This window comes from Ambystoma mexicanum, chromosome 11 (assembly GCF_040938575.1).
Source record: "Ambystoma mexicanum isolate Mex_15411 chromosome 11, UKY_AmexF1_1, whole genome shotgun sequence".
NCBI lineage: Eukaryota > Metazoa > Chordata > Amphibia > Caudata > Ambystomatidae > Ambystoma > Ambystoma mexicanum.
In genome coordinates this window covers 381,711,154-381,732,626 of record NC_090934.1, presented here as the reverse complement: position 1 = coordinate 381,732,626, position 21,473 = coordinate 381,711,154, and the positions used below count along the sequence as shown (strand labels likewise).

Here is a 21,473-nt window from a genome sequence, read left to right as displayed (position 1 = left end):
AGGGTATGGAGTCTGTTTGGGAGTCACTATGACACCCCTGTGTTACTGCACTGAGGGTGCTGTGTAACACACATACCAAAAACACATGAAGCCCTATGGAGTAAAAGACCCCATAGCCCATAAAACACTTTCACAGTCAAAGGACATTCTCAAATCATGTCTAAGAGTGGAAGAAAAAGTCTCACTCTTAGCAGGAGAAAAAAATAAACCCAAAAAATCCAGCAAAGCTGCTAGGGGACTCGCTAGGTTTGGGAAATTAGCCTTAACCGAGAATTCTCCCTAACACAGGCAGAGCACAGTCTCTCACGAGTGGGAGTTGGCTCACAAAGCCCTTCTGGAGATCTTTGCTCTCTGGGGCACCCCACAAGTGTATCTCTTCACAACCAGTGCCAACCGGAAGTGCGAGAGATTCTGCTCGGAGGATTTCCTCCGAGAGGAGCCTTAGGAGAAGCCTTTGTAGTGGATTGGTCATTCCTACTATGTTAAGGAGGTTGCAGAGGTTCGGATCGCATATGATCCTCATTGCTCCGGGTTGGGCCAGGAGAGCGTGGTACCCGGACCTTCTAGAACTGTCCATGTGCCTGCCATGCCGTCTTCCCTACCTTGAGGATCTGCTCTTGCGCGCGCGTGGGCCCGGGGGGAGTACTCTGGGTCGGAGTTCTCCATCCAGAGGTCAAGACTCAACCTTCACACTTGGTATCTGAAAGGTTGAGGTATAAGGATTGGGTCAAGTAGGTACCATTAAAGGTTACCTGACAGCGCTGTCTATCGTCAAGCACTCATTTGAAGAATGTTCTTATTTTAAGATTCTTTGATTTCCCAATTTCTTAAAGGGCTCACTAATGTGTTCCTGCTGTCCCCGTTCCAGGTGCCGGTTTGGGATCTGTATTTTGTCTTGAAATTCCTGATGGGTGCTCCATTTGCACCTTTGCACTCTTGTCCTTTGAGACTGTTGTTTTTTCAAGACCGTGTTCTTGGTTGTGGTTACTTCCGCTTGCAGAGCAAGTGAATTGCAGGCACTTTCATCTAAGCCACCCTTTACTGTGTTCCACAAGGATAGGGTTGTACTGAGGGTACATCCTTCCTTTCTACCTAAGGTAGTATCTGAATTTCATTTAAGCCAGAAAGTGCTTCTTCTATCCTCCTCATCCTGGTAAGGAAGAGGTGTCACCCTAGGAGAGCTCTGAGCTTATTTTTAGGATGTCCAGGGTCAGAGTGGACGATTAACTCTTTGTGGGGTATGCTGGACACCAATTGGGCCAGGCTGTTACCAAACGGACCTTGTCCAGGTGAATTATCCTCACCAATACTGAATGTTAAGGTGGGCAAGGACCCTCCGGAAGGGTACAAGCTCATTCCACTAGGGGCGTGGCTACTTCCCCAGCCCTGCAGCGGGGAGTTCCTATTAGGAATATTTGTGACGCTGCCACATGGGCTTCTAGCTACACATCTGTGAAACATTACTCCCTGGATATGCTCCATGGTCAAGATATGGCCTTTGGTAAGGCGGTTCTTTAATCTGCCATCTGATAGGGTATAATTTCTTTTCCCTCAATTTTCTGGTACTGCTTTGGGAGTCTGTCAAAGATGTGGAATACGTTGGAGGACACAATCCATTTGAAGAACAAGTTACTTACCAACTGGTAACGTTCTTTCAATGGCATGTTCCTCCGTCGTATTTTACATTGCCCTCCCAGCCTGCCCCTAAGGAGAATTTCCTATGCTATTGCATCTTATGTTCCCGCAAGGCTATGTGCAGTCAGGCAGGCATTGGAGATGTGCATGTCACATGTTATGGAGGAACAAACATAAACTGAGGCTGCCGGCGCTGTGCGTCCTATTTATAACATCCGGGGACGTCGCCCTCGACAGAGGCCTTCGAGGGACATCGACCCGACTCCATCGACGCAGGACGCCCTCTGTGCGAAAAAGTTTCTGAAGTACACCGCTGTGGACATTACATGTCAAAGATGTGGAATACGTTGGAGGAACATCCAGTTGAAAGATCGTTACCAGTTGGTAAGTAACTTGTTCATCTCGTCCAGGGTACTCTGATTCTGGTTCCTCCTTACTAGGAGACTGTCACCACAGATGCCTCAATAAAGGGATGGGGAGCACCCACTGGACAGTTGTACACCAGAGGCCTCTGGCAACCGGAAGAGGACATCCACATCAACATCCTGGAACTTCGGGCCGTATTCTGGGCCCGGAAGTCTTTCCTACCATCCTTGAAGGGCAAAGTGGTGAGGATCTTCAGACACCACCACCACCATGTTCTACATCAAGACACAAGGGGCGCTTTGCAAGGAGGCCCAGGACCTGTGGTATTGGGCGATTTGTCAAGGCATGTTCATCGTCCTGTCCACCTAGTGGGACTCGAACACCATTGCGGACTCGTTCAGCTGGGAACTGGTGGATCGTCTGTTTTCGGAAAATTGGGCCAGATCGATCTCCTCACTGACGGCTGCGAATGCCAAGTGCCAGAGTTTCACCCGCAGGTTCCCTCAACCGAGGAGCATGGGGACGCATTCTCGTTCCCATGAGAGGGACGGTTCCTGTACACTTTTTCTCAGTTTCCGCTCCCCTTGCGTGTGATGAACACACGGACAGTGTCACTGCAGGATAATTGTTGCTCCAGCGAGGCCGCGATCTGCTGGGTCTGTCAGTGGCCCCGCCCATCAGGGTGCCACTGTCCCCGGACCTTCTCGCCAGGGAAGTGGTGGGGGGGCATTCTGCATCCCAACCTGGAGTCTCTGAACCTGGGCCATGGCTCCTACAGCCCTAGAGTTTGGAGGTTATGCTTTCCCTGCAGAATGTAAGGACATCATCCTGGACAGGGCCAGATCCTTGTTGATCTTGAAGTGCTACGGACATAAATGGAAACTCTTATCTGTGTGGTGACCCACTCAGAAGATTACCCCGCTGTGTGTCACGGCCCTGCAACTTTTTTTACCATACTTTCTTTCCTTGGCCAAAGCGGGACTGGCTCATGCCTTTTTCGAGGGGCAGTTGGCTACCATATCCAGTTACAGCAGATCTCCGGGCAGACCTTTGCTGTGGTCTCAGACTTGTCAAGGGACTCTTCAGGAATTTCCCGCCGGTGAACAGGGTTGGAGTAATTCCTACCTGGCCCTATTCCTAACTTGGGAGTATTCTCGATCATGAAACAAATAAACAAAACCCAGTCCATGTCAGTCAAGTCAAAACCCCCCAAAAATACTAAACAATCCTAACTTACCCCTCCTTCTTAAATCACAAATGTGTGAAGGGGAATAAAGAAAAGGGTGGTGCAAAAAGAAATGTCAGGATGGCATAAATAGCAGCTCCCTTCCCCACGTTCAATAGCACGAGCCTCAGAGTACAAATGGACACGTGGCTGACACAGTGCTATTGAGTTTAGCACACTCTGGCTTACTGAGACCCCTCAGTAGTTCAACTGTCTGTCAGGCTTCCTCTGCCTGGGGTATTAATGAACAATTCATTTCTCACTTGGTATTCAATCACAGTTTGCACAGGCTTCCATCCGTCAGGCTCGAGGCAATAACAGTTTCACACTTCCTGGGGTTCCCTTCCCCAAGATTCAGTTCAACCAGTTTCTTTTCTGTAAATAGGCTTTGGATGTCGAAGACTTTCGAGACTGCAAGGACTTTACTTAAACCTCGGCATTACCACTTTGACTTCCCCTCCTGACAGTTCAGTTTTCCCAATGTTCAATATACCACATGTCAGCAATGCCCTTGCAGCTTTCACTATGGTCCAATAATACTCCGCAGCAAGGCATCATGGTACTTGTAGTTTTCATCGTATTTGATATTAATTTCCAAAAGCAAGCACAATATTCGGTCACTTGGTATTTTGCCTTCTTGGCCTTTAACAAATGTTCATGAGTCTTTGGTTATTTCATTAATTTGCCCGCATAATTACAATTACTTTTAACATTCATTGCTTTGCTTCCCCCTTCTTATGAGCAGGCAATTTCTCCTGGACTCGCCGGACCACTGTTACTTTCCCGTCTCTCACAGTTCTGCATTAGTCTGGCACATTATGCGGTTTATCATTGAGCGTGACTTTCAGCTTGCGGTAGTCTGCGCTGCTCGCCTTGAGCACAGACTGTCTTTGATCACTCACCAGTCGGGTGTGCTTGTCTGTCTTCTCATCAACGCCTTCCTTAGCTGCACAAGGCTGTCGCCAGCGTCTCCCCTGCACCTCCTCTAACTGGTTTCGTCTTCTGGAAGGGAGTGCATAGCTCCGGAGCACCTGCATGGGATGTCCTTGCTCGAGTTCCGACTCGGAAGTCTCCCGGCTCTGCACAATTGCGGGATGCCCACCAGCTTCTCTCCTGTGCCGAGCAGCCGTGGAACAGTCCTCTGGTTTCCCTTTTCTGTCAGCCTGCCTCAAGTCCACTCTGGAAGAGTTGCACCCTCTGGTCTCCAGCCTCGCTCAGTGTGCTTGTGTGCACCACCTTTTTATCCTTATACAGCGGGTTAATAAATGTCAGGTGTGTGCAATTAGGGTAATGTGCCTGATTCTGCCTGAACTCATTAGTGTGACATGGCCCTTGTAATACATTTGAAGTAATCCTTCTGATCTCATTCCCCATCTCCCCAGGCCAGCTGAGTATGAGATCCCCAGGGACTAGGATGTGAAGCACCCTCTGGTTTTTGACACTATACACCCCACCTTTATGCCAAAGGTACCATCAGAATTCCACCACAACGATCCTTTGCTGTTACCTGCCATCCCGAATCCGTCGTTGACAGCGGAAAGGGCATTGCATTCATTGGACGTTGCTCATGCCTTGAAGTTCTAAGTGGCACGTACAACGAATATTCAGAAGACTTCCCAGTTCGTCAACTTTGGACCTGTAAATCACAGAAAGGCCTTGTCGAAGGCTTCCATCTCCAGGTGGCTCTCCGGCTGCATCATGCAGTGTCATTGACTGGCTAGCAGGCTGCCGCCAGGATGGCCAAGAGCCCACTCTGCCAGAGCCGTGGCAGCAACAATGGCGTTTCTCTCTGGTGTGCTCCTGCTCGAAATCTGCAGGGCTGCTATTTGGAGGGTCACGCATACCTTCACAAGGTTCTACTGCGTCAACAGGGATTCCAGGGAGGAGTCCTGAGTCAGCCAACCGGTGCTACGCAAACCTGTTTGTGTGAGGTGAGTTTGTTCCATGGATGATGTTGATTCTGTTAAGCCTCGCCCCCTCCCTTGGTTGTTTGTACTGCTGTGTAATCGTTATTCATGAGCATGTGAATCCATGCCAGACACCGTGCTGGAGAAAGGGACAAGTTACTTACCTGTAACTATTGTTCTTGTGCATTGGTCTAGCATGGATTCACATGCAAACCCTCCCTGCTTCCCCTCTGTGGTTCTTCTTGGTTCATACTGCTGCTTTATGCGCAGTATGACCCATTGGACAGTGATTTGTTTAGAGGAGAAATACAGTTTTAAAGTGAACGATTTTTCTTTTACTGAGGATTCCTAGCCTGACGACAGAATATTCACGAGCACGTAAATCCATGCCAGACCCATGCTGGAGAACAATAGTTGCAGGTAAGTAAATTAAACCTTAGTCTTTGTGGTTACCTGGATTCAATGTGAGCGTGTTGCTATGCCGCATTATGTGCAATGCCAGTTTCATTATTTGAATCATAATTAGGCAATATGACCCAAGGAGGGGACCATTACCCGTTGGGTAAGAAACCTGAGGTTAGCTGGGGCTTTAACGCAGCCCAAGGGGCATTACCCGGGTTGAAATGGCCCCCTCTGAGGGTCATATTGCCATTAGTGCCCCGGCATGTGTGACCGTTTCTTGACTCGAGGAAAAAAAGAGCAAAGATGGCTACCGGGGTTCGGGAGAAGGGACTGCACAAATGTTTGCGATTTCTTCGAAAATATTTCACCTAATGGAGATTTATCCGAATCCATTTCTCAATCACCACCCAGTTTCCCCTCACCCCTCCTTTCCCTAACTTATACCCTTACCCCACACTCCACCAATTATGCATTACACATATACCATTTCACCTACCATTTTTGGTGAAATAAATTGAGTGACATCTCATTAGGTGAAATGGTATTAGATTAAATCTATAGTAACTGGACTACACACAGTCCCTTCTTCGTTTCCATGGAAGTGTTCAGGAGAATTCTCATTTGTGTGCTAATTCCTTTCAACCTTGGAGATCCCCAGCTCTTTTGCTGGATTTAAGGACTTTTAAATTTTAACCCAGGAGTGAGTAGGCCCTTATTCTCACTCCCTCATGTGTTTTGACCTGATTTGGACTATGTCTTTCCTCTGTTTTTGGAGTCTGACAAACTCTGTAGGCATCTACCTTTTGTATGGTGACACCCAGCACCTTCAGTGCAGTGTCAGAGAAATCCTTTAGATTGCTCATGAGGTTTAAATACCTTTTTCTTGTGTGTACTACTGTTCCCAAGAATAATAAAGTGAAATTGACTTTACTTACCTTTTCTCTTTGTAGGTCCCGCACACACCATCTTATGTGGAGTGATTGTGGGGGGGGGGTTAGCCCCTTTTCCTACCTACTCGTGTAACATTTTTTACATTACCCTCACTACTTTAGGCTGGTGGCTGTGGTTTAATTTTCCTACCATTGTGCTTTTCTACTGCAGGCCGAATCCTCTGCTGCAGTACAGCACTGAGGGGCAACCATTTTTGTCAAAATGGCCCAGTCTTTTTTTGCCATTTTCTGTTTGAGAGGTCTTTCTTGTGTTTTACTCTGTGCATTGAGCCAGTTTTGAGCCCTTTGTCTGTTTTGCCTTTGGCGGGCTTCAGCCCTGAAGTTTTTTGAGACTAGAGGCAGTCGACCACTGGGAGAAATACCAGATGAAGAAACCGTGAATTAAGCTTGCTGCATCTTCCTGGTCCTTTGAATTGCCCAGTGAAGCCCTGCTGCTGTTCTGAAACTCCTTTTTCGATTCAACAGAGAAGATCTGAAAGGGACGACTTCTTCCCTTTTGGTTAGTGGAACCAACTAAGCCTTCGACAAACTCCACTGGACCATCGTCCCTGACTGGTGTACATCTTTGCTGCTGCACGAACCGAGTGCCAGGGGTCGAGTAATCTGTAGTCGAGTGCAACGTCTGAAATCTGGCCAGAAGCTTCAGCAGTCTCCTAAGGACCCTCCAGAAGCAGGACGACCAGTGCTCGAGTCCCCTCACCAGAGTGCAGGACCCAAGGAGTCTAGGAAGCCTAACCCTTATCCGAGATCTGCGACTGTGCTGTTAAGCGCTGAAACCGCAAAGTGCTGCTGAACCGAAAAGAGCCCGTTGCTGCCGACAACCTCCGAATTACCGCTGCAGGAGCCCTCCAGATGTCATCCCTCTTGCCCCCACGACTGAGGCTCAGGAACAAGGGTCTGAATTGCTTTAGCAAGACAGAATCCATCTGGACCACCCTTCTTCAAACCAGAGGTATTGTTTAGGCTTGGGGTACTTACCTCATTGTCTCATTAGCTGTGTTCTCAGTTGGCATTGCATTGGCTTATGTTTAGAGTTCATTCCAACTCCCTTTTCACAAGCTTAACAGCTTGTGACCCTACAAGTGATTTTTCTACAAACTCTAACTTTGTGCGAGACTTTGATTCTAGGAAGTGCTTCAGCTCCATAGACTGTTTCAAATTGACTTTGGCTGTCCTGTCTCCCTGCAGACTCATCTAGCCCATTGCCTTTGATATTGCTGTCCCTCACAGGTGGTAACTTGTTTTAGACTGTTATTGCTGGGAAAGGCTTGTCAAGATTTCATTGGAAGATTTAAGTGTCCTCACACATACTGAGAATCAGTTTAACCTTTTTCTTCCTCAAACCTTTCCTTTCTGCAACCTCAGAATTTGAAAAGTATAACTAATGTGATATATAAATGCCATTACTGTCCCTATGATTGACGTCACCTCAGGGTGTAGGAATTGTGTATGAAGCATACCCAAAGATTATCCACTAACTTGCTCTAATTCTACAAAGTAATTTTAAAGTATATTTTCATTGTTACACAAATTGCCTTTTTTTAAGAATGCATATTTTAAACTTGATGTTAAATAACTATTTATAACTGAAACCTTGAGTGTAAGTGTTACTTGGTTACTTGTATCGACGAATATCATTTCTACAGCTCACATTTACCCCTCTTGAGGTAGACCTGGCTTTTCAGTCACACTACCAACGTGTGTAGTACAGACCTATACCAAAAGGTGGGTTACCTAATACCAAGCAGATAAGTGTGTAATCTCAGTGTGACTGCACCAATTCTTACCTAACAGGTGGCCAGTCACGGAATGAACCCCAGAGCTGCGGCGGTGAAGCATAGCCTTCAGAGTCTTGCTGCAAGGTAAATCCCGGGCGAGGGCTAATTGGCTTGCTTGTAACAAGCTCATTGACCTTCACCGGGTACTAATGCATAGAAAGGAAGAAATTGGCTGTAAATGAATCATTTAACAAATCACTTTTTTTTTTCACCAGGAAACGCTGGTAGATTTTACACTGACATCCACAGACCTCTGGGCTCTATGGCAAGATGACGAGAACCAAACTATTGTAAAGCACACCAACTATGAGCAGTAAGTATTGTTCGATAGGAGTCAGAGCAGTGTTTTTTGTATGAGTGCAAGGTGATTGACATTTATGGGTTCCACGTGTTAATATTCTCTAAAAAAAAATATTGAGTGTTTTTACGCCCAATTTGCTTCACTCACTGACTGTAAAATACTAAGTGGAAAAGCAGCTGGTGACGTTAAGGTTATATATGCTTGTACCGAGAAAAATGTCACTTCTCTGTCTGAGGTTTGGTCTTGTTTCCAAACATCACAATGGGATGCTAGTCTTCAGTTTCCGAATTGCTTCTTGCTTTTTCTTTCTCTAATTTCCCTTTTCTCCCTTTCTTTGTGCTTGCATTTTCACGCTCATTCTTTTTTTTCCATGTATTCTTTCTCGTTATCTTGTTCTCTCGCACTCTTTCTCTCATTCTTTGTCTAGTTATTTTTGTTTCTGCTGCTGTTTTTCTTTACTGGCTCTGTCTTTTTCTTATATTCGCCCTCACATCCCCTGGATCGCTCTTGGCCCCCAGCCTGCTCTTGGGTCCTTGTGTTTACTTTCCTCGCTCTTGGGTCAAGGCCCTTACTTGCCCTGCTCTTGGTCCCCAGGCCCTTACTTGCCCTGCGCTTGGCTCACCGGGCCCTTTCTTGCCCAGCTCTTGGCCCCTGAACCTTATTTGCCTTGTTCTTGCCCTCTGCCGCCCCCCCCCCTCCCTGGGCCCTCACTTCCCCAATTTTGGCTCCCCCCTTGGTTTCACCAGCTTACAATCTGTTATTAGGTGGTCCCCGCCTCCTTGTGATGGTGCACCAGGGCAGTGCCATCAGAAACATTGCCCTTAGCAGAGGTGGACATGGGCGTTTGCTCCAGATACTCCCTGCAGAATAAAAAGTGTGCTGGAAGGACGCCTAGTATGGACGTCCACTGAAACTAAACAAAGAAAAGCACTTCAAAATGTTGACTCGCCAGACAATCATTGTAGACTGGTTAAGGAGGGTATACCTCAAGGCTGAGAATAAAACGTGAACGATTAACATTTTATTCTGTAAACTTGTGTAAATTACAGATAAGATATGGGAACCTTGCAATTTGGCACCGATGGGCTGTGGGCCATGAGGGGAGCAGTGCTTTGGATCCCTCAGTTGGGGAATCACTCGGAGCAGTGTGGGTGGCCTGTAAAAGCCCCATCAGTTGGTAGATGGAAGTCTTATTAGTAGTGCCCTTTTAGCCGGGTACATGCCAATATGGTCTTACATTGAGCGCATTGTGTTTGTGCAGTTGTTGAATGTTGCTATTGTTCCATTATCCACATACCATCAAGGAGTCCTAGCTAATCTTGTTTAAGTGGCCATTTAGTACAGAGGGTCCTTTTAAAAGCATCTTGTGCCAACATGAGTTGGTTCATTTGTATGCACCGCTGAGGTCTTGTAGAAGCAGTGAACTGGGTCTTGGCTGTCCCTCAGTGACTGACGATGGAGTTTCCCCCCTCAGGATTTGGTAAAGTGCCTAAAAGGATGAAGAATATCACTTGGCAAGGATGTCTTTATTTACAGTGTGTATTGATTGCCACTCAGCAGCGGATGATGACCAGTATCGCAATGATTGAGACATGTAGTTTTCTTTTCATTCTGGTGAAAGTTAAATAAAGGTTTCACAGCCACGAATTGCTGTGGGACAAAGTGCTTGGGATTTTCTTGCTGTGAAACGCCTGCTGGCTTTGTGGGATAATTGCAGTGGTTTCTCATACTAAGGGAATTTTAGCATAATATTTTGTATTTTAGGTGTTTTATTTCTCTTTCAGTAACCCTGCTGGACAGTGGAGCCAAGTGTTTGTTCTACCTCTGCCCGAGGAGGATGTCAATATTGGCGATGGGCAAGATCCTAGGGTAAGCATCAACCTGTTTCAATTGAGTTTGTATATGTGGTGACGACTCCTAAAAAATGTATAAAGTAAAGTTGTAACTGAGCAGAATTTCTTTAATCACCAGGGATATAGGGATAGGTCGATGTTCTATGTTTTGTACAGAGTCTGAGGAGTTGTCTGCTCAGTTGTTTTGTAATCTAGAAGGTGACTCTGGCAGCTACAGGATGCATGTAAGAGTAAAAGGAGCAATGTGATTTCTAGCAAATCCATCAGTCATCTGGTACACCCTGTGCTCTCTTGCCATGTCCGTCACCAAATGTTTTGCTTTAGTTTTTTTAACATGCCCTGACCTTTTACAGAGAAGTGAAGCTACGCTACACTGGTCTTTTGCTAATTTGTCATGGGGAAACTGATCAGTCCTTCATATTTCCTTTTGGTCTTTTTACTTTTTACCTGTTTGGGTAATTTTTTAACAGTGCACACATCTTACAATGCAGTAGTGATACTTTTGTATCGCCCTATCTTATACACTGGGGATTGCTGTTTACTTTTATATGTGGCTAAAGTCCAGCTAGTTGCATCACTTACATTTTTACCATGTTTGTATTATTAGTGTGCACATATGCGTTGACTGTGTGTGGCTACTGTCAGTTTAGGACTTACCCTTAGATCTGACGGTCTTGGAAGACAGGTGTTCTCTGTGAGCCCAAGAGATCATACCAATGAACCTAGGAAAGTGATATCAGCGCACCACCCTTATATCGTCCCCAGGGCAGAGGCAGCATACAATGAACTTCTGGCGTGGGACTTGATAACCAGACCGGGAGCTTCAAGGGGTGCGATAAGGACATAGTTGTGATCATAGGATTCCGTATAGATAAGGCAGAGGTTTCCCTAACCCCAAGTAATTCCCTTTTGTTGTTCCTCACATGAACCATCATGTCCCTCAGGGACCAACAAAAGGAAGTCCTTGTGTATGGTGAGTGAACATGAACTTTAAAAAGGAGGGAGCAGCACTCTGCAAATGGCATATATCGAAATACCTAGTCAGGAAGTCTGCAGGGCATCACAGGATACTTGAAGTTTGCAAGACACAGAGACAACTTATTGTTGGTTTTATGCTGGTTGTGCCTGAAAAACCTGTTGGGACGTTCCCATCCAATGTGTGGCGGCCGTCTTGGTTGGCGATCGATGTACCAACTTACTTGTCATTTTGGAGTGTCCTGATAATTATACCACGAAGCTGCGGTGCTGTGGACCACCTTCATGTCAATTGGACTGCAGACGATTTTTGGACCCCAGGAGGAATACCTGACATGGACCGTCACCGCCATGTATTGGAGGGTCATTGGGGTTGCCAGAGGTGCCCTGGGAGGAGCGGCGCCACGGGTGAGTGAATCCGAACAGCTGCATTACGTGGCTAGTGCCCTAAAAGGGCTGTGCCATGAGATTTGTCGCTTGTTCTTTGGCATATTGTTTGTTCTGCTGCTTCCTGCCTTCTCAGGCCAGGAAATCCCTGATATGGTCATGCATTCATCCAGGAAAGCTGCTGTTTTCGTGGGCTAGTGCATGACAATTGTGTGTGGACACAGGAAGTGAGTGGGACTGTCTGGTCCCACTCAACATCCATGGTGCCAGAGAGTCTTAGAGGGGGTGGTGGTGGGGGGTTGTGCATGAGTGAAACCCACAGTAGTCCTTAATTGGGCCACTGCTGACTGTTTGAATAGTGCAGATCATTACCACTGGTGGGCTTGATCTTGCTTCCAGACAGGATTTGGGGTAAGAGCCATTTCTTCAGAAAAGCGTTAGAGCCAAGTATCCTGTGTAGAAGAGGGGACGGCTCCTGAAGAGGGCTTGACGATCCTTCCTGCATTTGGCCTGCTGAAGCCCTGCCGGATTACCTGACCTGGGAAGGCCCTCAGCAGTGCTTCGATCCCTGAACTGGTGGGACCATCCAGTTTCAGTGCCTTCTTGAGATCCAGCCTTTGGGTGCCCTCAATCGTTCTTGAACTACCCAGTAGACCAATCAGCTTAGAAATCGGCTAACTTGGCAGAAGTGTCATCGTTTCGCGTTTTCGTACAGAAGTTCAGTGGTCGCCAGCTTGTGCTATAATTTCACCTTCCTGCCAAGTGTCAGCTTCCCAGCATCAAGGATCCTGTCCTGGAAGGACTTCTTCGACAACAAGTGGAGAGACTTCTTCTGTCGCCCGTGTGCAGTGACTTGTTGCTGGAACCCACCTACCCCCGTTCGGTAGTGCCCTGAAGAGGCCTTCATGGGTGTCTGCTCCATTTCTTCGTTGAAAAGGGTTGCGCACAGCTCCTGGACCTGACCAGAATCTGCCTTGCACCTTTAACTCATGGGCATCCTCTACTGGATCCAACAGTGGGGAAACCTACCTCCAGCGACTGTCGCTCCTGTATAGTCACTACTGCCTAGTCAGGGGGGGGGCGCGGGGTAGAAGTACTCGCAACACTTTTAGCCACCCCGTATAATAAAGCTTAGAATAAACTTTGGCTGGTTCTATCCCGTCACTTTTTTAAAGTTTGTTCTAAAGGATATCATTTTCTTCAACATTTTTTTTTTTTTTAACCTCTAACATTATTGAGAAGTCCTTGGGAAAATGTTTCGCCACCACAAGAACCTTTGCTACCTTTGTCCCCTCTCCTGAGAAGATGCTTTTGTTATTTGTTATTTTTCAACGTACGGATTGGACTTCAAAAGTTAGAGTATTACTCTTGTGAACTGGATTTCCTTAATGCATCATTACTTGCCCTCCTTTCAGGTATTAAGTGAATTGTATGCTTTTCTACAAACCTTAGGTGACTGTATATATGGTTGATAACCAAGTGTTGTGTGATATCATCTGCTTTTTTCTTTTCTGTAGTCTGTTTTGGCGTATAATAGAGTATTTTAGTACGTACGTCTTTATTGTGAGCTTCACAAAGGGAGTGCCTTTTGATATTAGAATGTCCTTGCCCCTTTTCTTTACCAATGCTGAGGCAAAACATTGTTTAAGGAATCTCGGTCTGCATTTGTCCTGCAGGATCAGGTGAATTTACTGGATCTTGACTATATTGACACTGGATGTCTAGAGCCTTTGTAAAATGTTTTTCTTTTATAAGGAAGTTTAGACCCTGTGTATTGAGGTACACTATTTTAAACACAGCTGTCTCAGCCATATAAACCCAGTTTGTAGAGGGAGAGAAAAATAGGCACCGGAGAAAGCAAGGGAATCCCATTAACTTTAATAAAGTCACGCATAGTCTATCGAACAGGTCAAAAGAAGCATGCTAGTGGGACATATCTTGTGATGGGACAGGTGTATGTATAAAAAACAGCAGTGGCCAAGAACCAATCCACTCCTACTATTGTTAAGTAAGAATTATTGCAGTCCAACTGGTGTGGCACTACACAAGACTTATCTCCTTGGTATTGGGTACTCCACCATTTAATATATCCCTTTACTACACAAGTTGGTAGTGTGACTGAGGAGCCAGGTTCATTTTAGGAGGCGTAATGTGAGCTGTAGAGCTGTGCAATGAAACCAGTAAATAAAAGTATCCAATTAAACACTTACACACTTAGTTATAATAGATGAGATATGAGCTGGGGTTGCTCTCTCTCCAGGCACATTACAGCTGGCGCCTGTGTTCTATTTTTAGGAAATGTCTGTCTACAAAAGAAAACTTACTGTAAAAAACCCTTTCACAGTACGTGTTTGCAGCTAAACATGGGTTCGTAAACAAGTGGTTAGACCAAGTCTATTGTATTCTAGTTAAAGCTGATATAACTTTTGATCTGCTGCTGTCCAATCCCGACAAAGCAAAAGTAAAAATACAACAGACTGATTGGATCAAAACCTGTGAGCATTGTCTAACCTTTTGTGATGGTGACACTGTGCGTTTCCCACCGAAAAGGGTGGGCATTTTGCACCATACTTGATATGATGTCCCTCACCGAAAAACCGTAATGGCATACTTCGACTCTGCCTTAATTTGTGGGCCACACTTGAAAAAAAGGCAAGTCGCCGGCTTGTGAGTACAGACCAAAATGTATGTCGTTTTTGTAAAGATAACACTATTCCTGAGACCCTTATCCACCTGATTACAGAGTGTACATTGTTAAGATCTAAAAGAGAAATTGCCTTCACAAGACATTGTGAATGCTTGGGAAATACATCTCAGACTGAACGCTGGGCAGTATTGATGGGGTGCAACAACATGGCAATACAAATTGCAGCTGTTAATTTTTTACTCAGCCTAAATCTGGAAGAAAATGTGGAATTAACATAGCTGTCTATGACTGTCCATGATTGGAAGTAACAAGCATAGTGTCAATGTCTGGCAATAATCTATCCGACTATTTTAATATCTTATATTTAGCATTTTGTATAATACATGTATGAGAGGTTGTCGCTTTTGTTTTTATTCTTGGTAATTTTGTTGTATTGTAGTGATGATGATGAGTTAAATGAATTGTTGAATCTTTTTTGTAATGTTGAATCAAGTAATACATTTTAAGAAGTGTTTGTTGGATTATTTGTTTTATGTTTTGTATCTATTTTGTAAGGTTGGTTGAATTCAGCCAAATCAAATAAAAAATAAAAAAATATAATAGATTTATACACAGATATTTAAATCATTCTTTAAAAAGCAGTAATTCGCTGTAACATTAATACCAGGTTAGGATTCAATTAAAGTGAACAATAAAGCAGGTGAGTAATTAATTCATGAGACACATGTTCCAGCACCTGGAGGTGATGTCGTTTGGGGTCAGTATAGCATTTTTATAGGATCACCTTTGCAATATTGAGTTTTTCAGGAAGGAAAGTTTAGAGTTAGATAGAACAGACTGATGGATTATAAGAACAGTTAGTCTCCCCAAAGGATGTAGGCAGTTAAGTATCCCAACATTAAAGTGCTCAACATTTAAGACGTACCATAACAAGCACTGCCAAAGCCAATAGGTTCAGAAGGAGGCCTTCAGGGAGCCAGGACAGCTAAAGTCAATGGACAAAGTCAAAGTTCTGATGCTCTTCTTAGAAAAATGTTCTTAAATAGGTGGTGTTCAAAAGAGAAATCGCAGCAACTCGAGTCACCTTTAGGAAGCACACGCTGTAAGGCCAATGCTGGTAAATTGAGGGCAACTTAGTGCTGGGTTAAATCGCACTCCCAAAGGTAGGAAGCACCCCAAATGGCAAAAGGATAAAGTGCCCCAAGCCCAACAGTACCTTTAAAAAACAAAGAAAGTGTTCCAGCTGGCTGCCTTCTTTTAGGCAGAATCACATGCAGTACCCTTTGGGAACACTGGATGCAATTAAGACTACAATAGTCAGTACATTTTCACCTTTGGTACAATCCCGTACTACACAGTTCTCCAGCATGGGGTCTGGCATGGATTCACATGCTCATGAATATTCCCTGTCAGGCTGGGAATCCTCGGTAAAGAAAAATCAGTATCAGTTTTGTTTCTGATCTGTCTTTCGTATTAGTAACCAATCACTGATCTTTGCGTCATACTGACCACAGACAATGACTGCCATCTCCCTAAGCCCCGCCTCTGGCAGCCATCTTCAGATTTTTACCGCACGTTCAAGTGTTGGGATCCTCCTGCTATTGCTCTCGAGCTTTAGTGCGTTTTCGCGCTTTTTCTTAGGAAAATTCTCTCTTTTTTCGGTCAAAGAGCCTCAAGCTCCACGGTTTCTTTATCCAATCAACGAGGACCCGTGTCAGATTCTTCTACGCCCCTCAAGGGTGAAGATTTCGTCGAGCCACGCTTTTGGAGGACTCCAGAAGTTTCTCAGGCCCATCTCGGTCATGGCCCAGGAGAAGGGAAGCTCGACGCCCGGAAAGCTGTTCAGAGTCTGCCCTGGATGCCAGCTTCAGAATGTCTTGGAGGATGAACACTCCCTTTGCCTCTACTGCCTGCATGAGGACAAGACGCACATGGAGAAGGACTGTGTGTTTTGCGGCAATATGTCGGAGCGGACCATGAAGGACCGCCAGCTGCGTCTCGCCAACTGGCTGGAAGGGAAGAGCCCGTCAGGCGAGAAAAAGAAGTCTGAGCGGTCTTCTAAGACCTTTGAGGGCGCCCCGGCGACGGGGGCCCAACAGAAGGCCAAGCACCGCGAGTCCGCTGGCACCGGGAGTGCTGAACGGCCGGGCTCTACGGGTGCCAGGCAGGGCGCATCCTCCACGGCGCCATCAACCACGAGCCAACGCTCTGGCTCGGGTAAGAGGAAGGCGAGCACCCGGCAAAGCTCCTGGAGAGACCCCGGTCGAGCTGGAAGGCCCCATCGGAGGGGGAGCGAGGCGGTGACCCTCCCCCCAAGGAGAAGGCGGTGAGCGCACCTAAGGTGGTGAAAGCCTTGATCCACCCGGCCAAGGCCTCTATCGAGACAGTCGCGGCGGCCCTGGCTCAGCCTGTGGAGGCTACACCAGTGGTGGTGACCTCGGGGCCCAGAGTCTCCCTGCCACAGCAGAGGGAGTCCTCTTTCATGCCCATCGGCAGGACCCCCGTGAAACCTCCGACGGAGAAGAAAAAGGGGGGGCAGGAGGTCGTCATGGATTCGGCCTCAACCTCTGAAGAGGAGCTGATCGAAGTCTTAAGCCACGGCGTTGGCGTGGAAGAAGACCAGCCCGTCGGGAGGGACCCCGATGTCGGAGACTACGATAACGTAGAGGGTGCCGACGGGGCTCTGGACGCCCATCGGAATCCCCTCAACCAGTGCCGCAAGACAACTCGGCGGCCATTTTGTTGGCTATACAGTCCTTATGCTCGGAGATAAGGACAAGATTGCCGTTACCACCAACGGAGGAACCGCTCCCGACGGGGGACCCGGAGCCAGGCCCTTCTGGGAGCCCTCCTCCTAAGAGAAGAAGGATTCATCCTCCACCTCCTTTTCAACCATCGCGCCCTGCTCAGCCCTCCTTCCCGTCCACGACCCGTGGGGATGGACACGGCCGCGACGGGTACAGACAACGAGGCTTACGACAAGGATCTCCCGTCGTCACCACCTCCCCGGGCTTACCCACCCGACGAGATTGGATCGTTTGATGCCATGATCGCCAAGGCATCCGAGCTTTTCCAGCACTGCCCGGAAGAGAAGAAGGAAGGTTTCCTTTATCAACGGCGCGAGACCAAGAGGAAGACAGTCCTCGCTGTACCTCTACTGGACGATATCTGGGATGAGGGTCTCGCCCTCCTCAAGAACCCATCCACAACGCCTGCGAGAAGGGAACGGTACGAGAAGAAGTACTGGGTCCCGGACACGGCCCCCTTGTGCCTTCGGGCACAGCCGACCCCGGACACGGTCGTCTCCGCAGCGGCCAGGAAGAAAGCGGGGGGGGGGGGCCTCGGCCTCTACGTCAACCTCCCCGCGGGACGGCGAGGGAAAGAAATTGGACACGATGGGACGCAGAGTCATCTCATCGGCAACAACGACGATTAAGGCTGCCAACGCCTTGGCTATCGTAGCCCGCTACGACAGGGAGTTGTGGTACAAGATCGCCCCCCTGCTGGACTTCCTACCAGACGACAAGAGGGTGGAGGCCCTAGAGATCTTGCAGGAAGGAGAAGTGGCGTCGGACCACGCCATTACGATTGCGACGGACATCGCTGACACTGGATTTCGCCAGTTGGGCAACGGCGTGTGCCTTAGACGGCGTGGATGGCTCAAGGCAACAGACTTCCGGCAGGACGTGCAGACCAGAGTCTTGGACATGCCATTCGACGGGAGCAACCTGTTTGGGAAAACAGTGGACGATTCCCTACAAGCCATCAAGACGGACACAGAGACGGCCCGGGCTCTTGGTGTTCTCCAGCAACGACGGCCGCCCTTTCGGAGCACCGGAGGCAAGCAGGGTGCCTCCAAAGGTTCCGGCGGCGGATATTCCACTTACCGTCAAGCGGCTCGTTCGTCTTCACAGGAAGCCTACAGGGGATGAGGCAAGTCGGGAAGACCCCGCCGTCGTCGCCAGGGAGGACAAGGCGGCAAAGCCTCGTCGAAGCAGGACTGAACCGGCCGTGGGGTCGGGCCCCCACCGAAGCATCCCGGTGGGAGGCCGGCTGGCGAACTTCGTCAGCGTGTGGGAGTCCATCTCCACCGACCGTTGGGTGCTGGACGCCCTGGCCCAGGGTCACGCGCTCGAGTTTCTAAAGAAGTGCCCGCGCGTCCCCCCCGTGGCCAGGAAGGAACATCACGTCCCTCAACTTCTCTTGGAGGTAAAGGCGATGCTCAAGAAGGGCGCCATCAAGCTTGTCCCAAAGAGGCTTCGGGGCTCCGGAATTTACTCAAGATACTTCCTCGTGAAGAAGAAGACAGGAGGATGGCGTCCCATCCTGGACCTACGACGACTGAACAAATTTATCAAGGCACAGAAGTTCTGGATGGTCACCCTCCAGCACGTCCTGGGTCAGCTGGAGGAGGGTGATTTCCTGTCGTCGTTGGATTTGGAGGATGCTTACTTCCATATCCCCATCCTAAAGGGACACCGAAAGTTTCTCAGGTTTGTGGTCCAAGGGCGTCACTACCAGTTCAGAGCCCTTCCCTTCGTATTGAGGTCGGCACCCAGGGTGTTCACCAAGTGCCTCGCACCGGTGGCGGCGCGGCTGCGCCTGGAGGGGATCCACGTCTACCCCTACCTGGACGACTGGCTCATCTGGGCAAAGACAAGGGAGCTCGCCGCGGAGCACACGGCGAGGATCCTCCAGCTACTCACGGACCTGGGATTCTCCATAAACTAGGCCAAGTCCCACCTGGTGCCCGCACAAGACGCACTGTTTCTGGGAGCGAAATTCGACACAGTGGCGCTTCTGGCCTCTGTTGGAGGAAAGGACGAGGGCCATCTTGGGCAAGGTGCACTGGATGCTGGTTGCGGACGCGGCCAGGGTGAGGTCCATCCAATCCCTCCTAGGAATGATGTCTTCTTGCATTTATCTCATCCGCCTGTGCAGGCTTCGGATGCGCCCTTTACAGGAGTTCCTGGACACTCGCTGGATCCAGACGATGGGCAGCTTCGAGGACAGGATCACACTCGACGAGAGCTATCTGACGGCGGGCATGGACTTCCAGACCCCTGGCCACCAGAAGACAGTGACCACGGATGCCTCCCTGGAAGGGTGGGGAGCGCACACCGAAAATCTGCACGCGAGAGGCCTTTGCCTTCCGACGGAGAAGTCCCTCCATATCAACGTCCTGGAGCTCCGTGCAGTGTTTTGGGCACTTAGGTCCTTTCTTCCGTCCCTCAAGGGCAAGGTGGTGAGGATCTTCACCGACAACACCACCACCATGTTCTACATCAGGAATCAGGGCGGTACCAGATCCCCAGCCCTGTCCAAGGAGGCGCAGGATCTGTGGCATTGGGCCGTCGCCCAAGGGATGTTTCTGGTGCCGTTTCATCTGGCAGGAATAAAAAACACCACCGCCGACTCGCTCAGCAGAGAGCTGCGCTCGTGCCACGAGTGGGAACTACAACAGGATCTAGTGGACCGCCTCTTCCGACGGTGGGGCACACCCCAGATCGATCTGTTCGCGACGGCGACGAACTCCAAGTGCCAGAGGTTCGCCAGCAGATTTCCCCAGCTGAGGAGCATGGGCGATGCTTTCTCGTTCCCCTGGGAGGGCCTGTTTCTATACGCGTTCCCTCCATTGCCGTTGCTGATCCGGCTCATCAACCAGCTCAAGAGGTCACGGTGCAGGATGATCCTCGTCGCACCTGTGTGGCCGAGGCAGATATGGTTCCCGGACCTTCTGGACTTGTCAGCGTCCCTGTCAATCAAGCTGCCAGTGGACACGGATCTTCTCTCCAGGGAAGGAGGCGCCATCCTCCATCACGACCCGAAGTCGCTGAACTTGCAGGCCTGGCTCCTGCAGCATTGGAGTTTGGAGGCTACGACATACCGGCCGACTGCAGAGAGATTCTTGCAAAGGCCAGGGCGTCCTCAACTCTTAAATGCTATGGACACAAATGGAAGAGGTTCTCTGTCTGGTGCCACACACAGAAGATTAACCCTCTACGGATTATGGCTCCCCAAGTACTGCTGTACCTTCTGACACTGGCCAAGGCTGGACTGGCGCACGCGTCCATCAAGATTCATCTTGCTGCGATCTCCCGATACACCAGAACCACGGGATGGACGTCTTTGTGGTCTCATCGTCTGGTGAAAGATTTCATGAAGGGACTGTTCAGATCGTTCCCGCCGGTGAATGCTCCGGCCCCGGCGTGGGAGCTCAACGTGTTGCTGACCAAGCTCATGGGACCTCCATTCCAGCCTCTGCACTCTGCTCCGTTGAAGTTCTTGTCGTGGAAAACAGCGTTTCTTGTGGCCATCACCTCCGCACGACAGGTGGGAGAGATCCAGGCCCTTTCCTGCAAGCCCCCGTACTTGACTTTTCAAGACACGAGGGTAGTGCTCAGGACATACCCCTCCTTCATGCCCAAGGTGCCGTCGGACTGCCACCTCAACGAACCCTTGGTGTTGCCTGTTTTCTTCCCGTCACCTTTGTCGCCGGCTGAAAGGACTTTCCACTCGCTGGATGTGGCTAGAGCGCTGAAGTTCTACTTGGACCGCACGAAGAGTTTTCGGAAGACGTCACAACTTTTTGTGAACTTTGGACCTGTCAATTAAGGGAAGGCTCTCTCGAAGGCTTCCATTTCCAGATGGCTCTCCGGCTGTATCATGTACTGTCATCGGTTGGCAAACCGACCGCTGCCCGGCTGTCCGAGAGCCCATTCCACCAGAGCGATCGCAGCTACCACGGCGTTCCTATCTGGTGTGCCCTTGCTGGACATCTGCAGGGCTGCTACGTGGAGGTCGACGCACACCTTCACGAAATTCTACTGCGTCGATCGGGATTCCAGGGAGGAGTCCAGGGTCAGCCAAGCAGTGCTGCGCAACCTGTTCGCCTAAGGTGAGCCTGGTGAGGAGGTAAGAATTGCTTAATGTTGAGTTTTGGATGTAATGCTTAATGTTGAGCTTGTTGCCACCTCCCGTGGTTGTGCATGTGTGTACTGCTATGTATTTTATTCATGAGCATGTGAATCCATGCCAGACCCCATG

At 48.7% G+C, this 21,473-nt stretch overlaps 1 protein-coding gene across 1 annotated transcript in view; it reads left to right on the top strand.

Annotated features, from left to right (window-relative positions):
* NUP160 (nucleoporin 160) overlaps positions 1-21,473 on the top strand; it is a 1,937,143-nt gene that overhangs the window by 382,325 nt on the left and 1,533,345 nt on the right. Inside the window, exons 9-10 of the mRNA XM_069623088.1 lie at positions 8,479-8,576; positions 10,349-10,433. Of these exons, the coding sequence (XP_069479189.1) occupies positions 8,479-8,576; positions 10,349-10,433 (183 nt within the window). The remainder of the gene's footprint in view (positions 1-8,478; positions 8,577-10,348; positions 10,434-21,473) is intronic.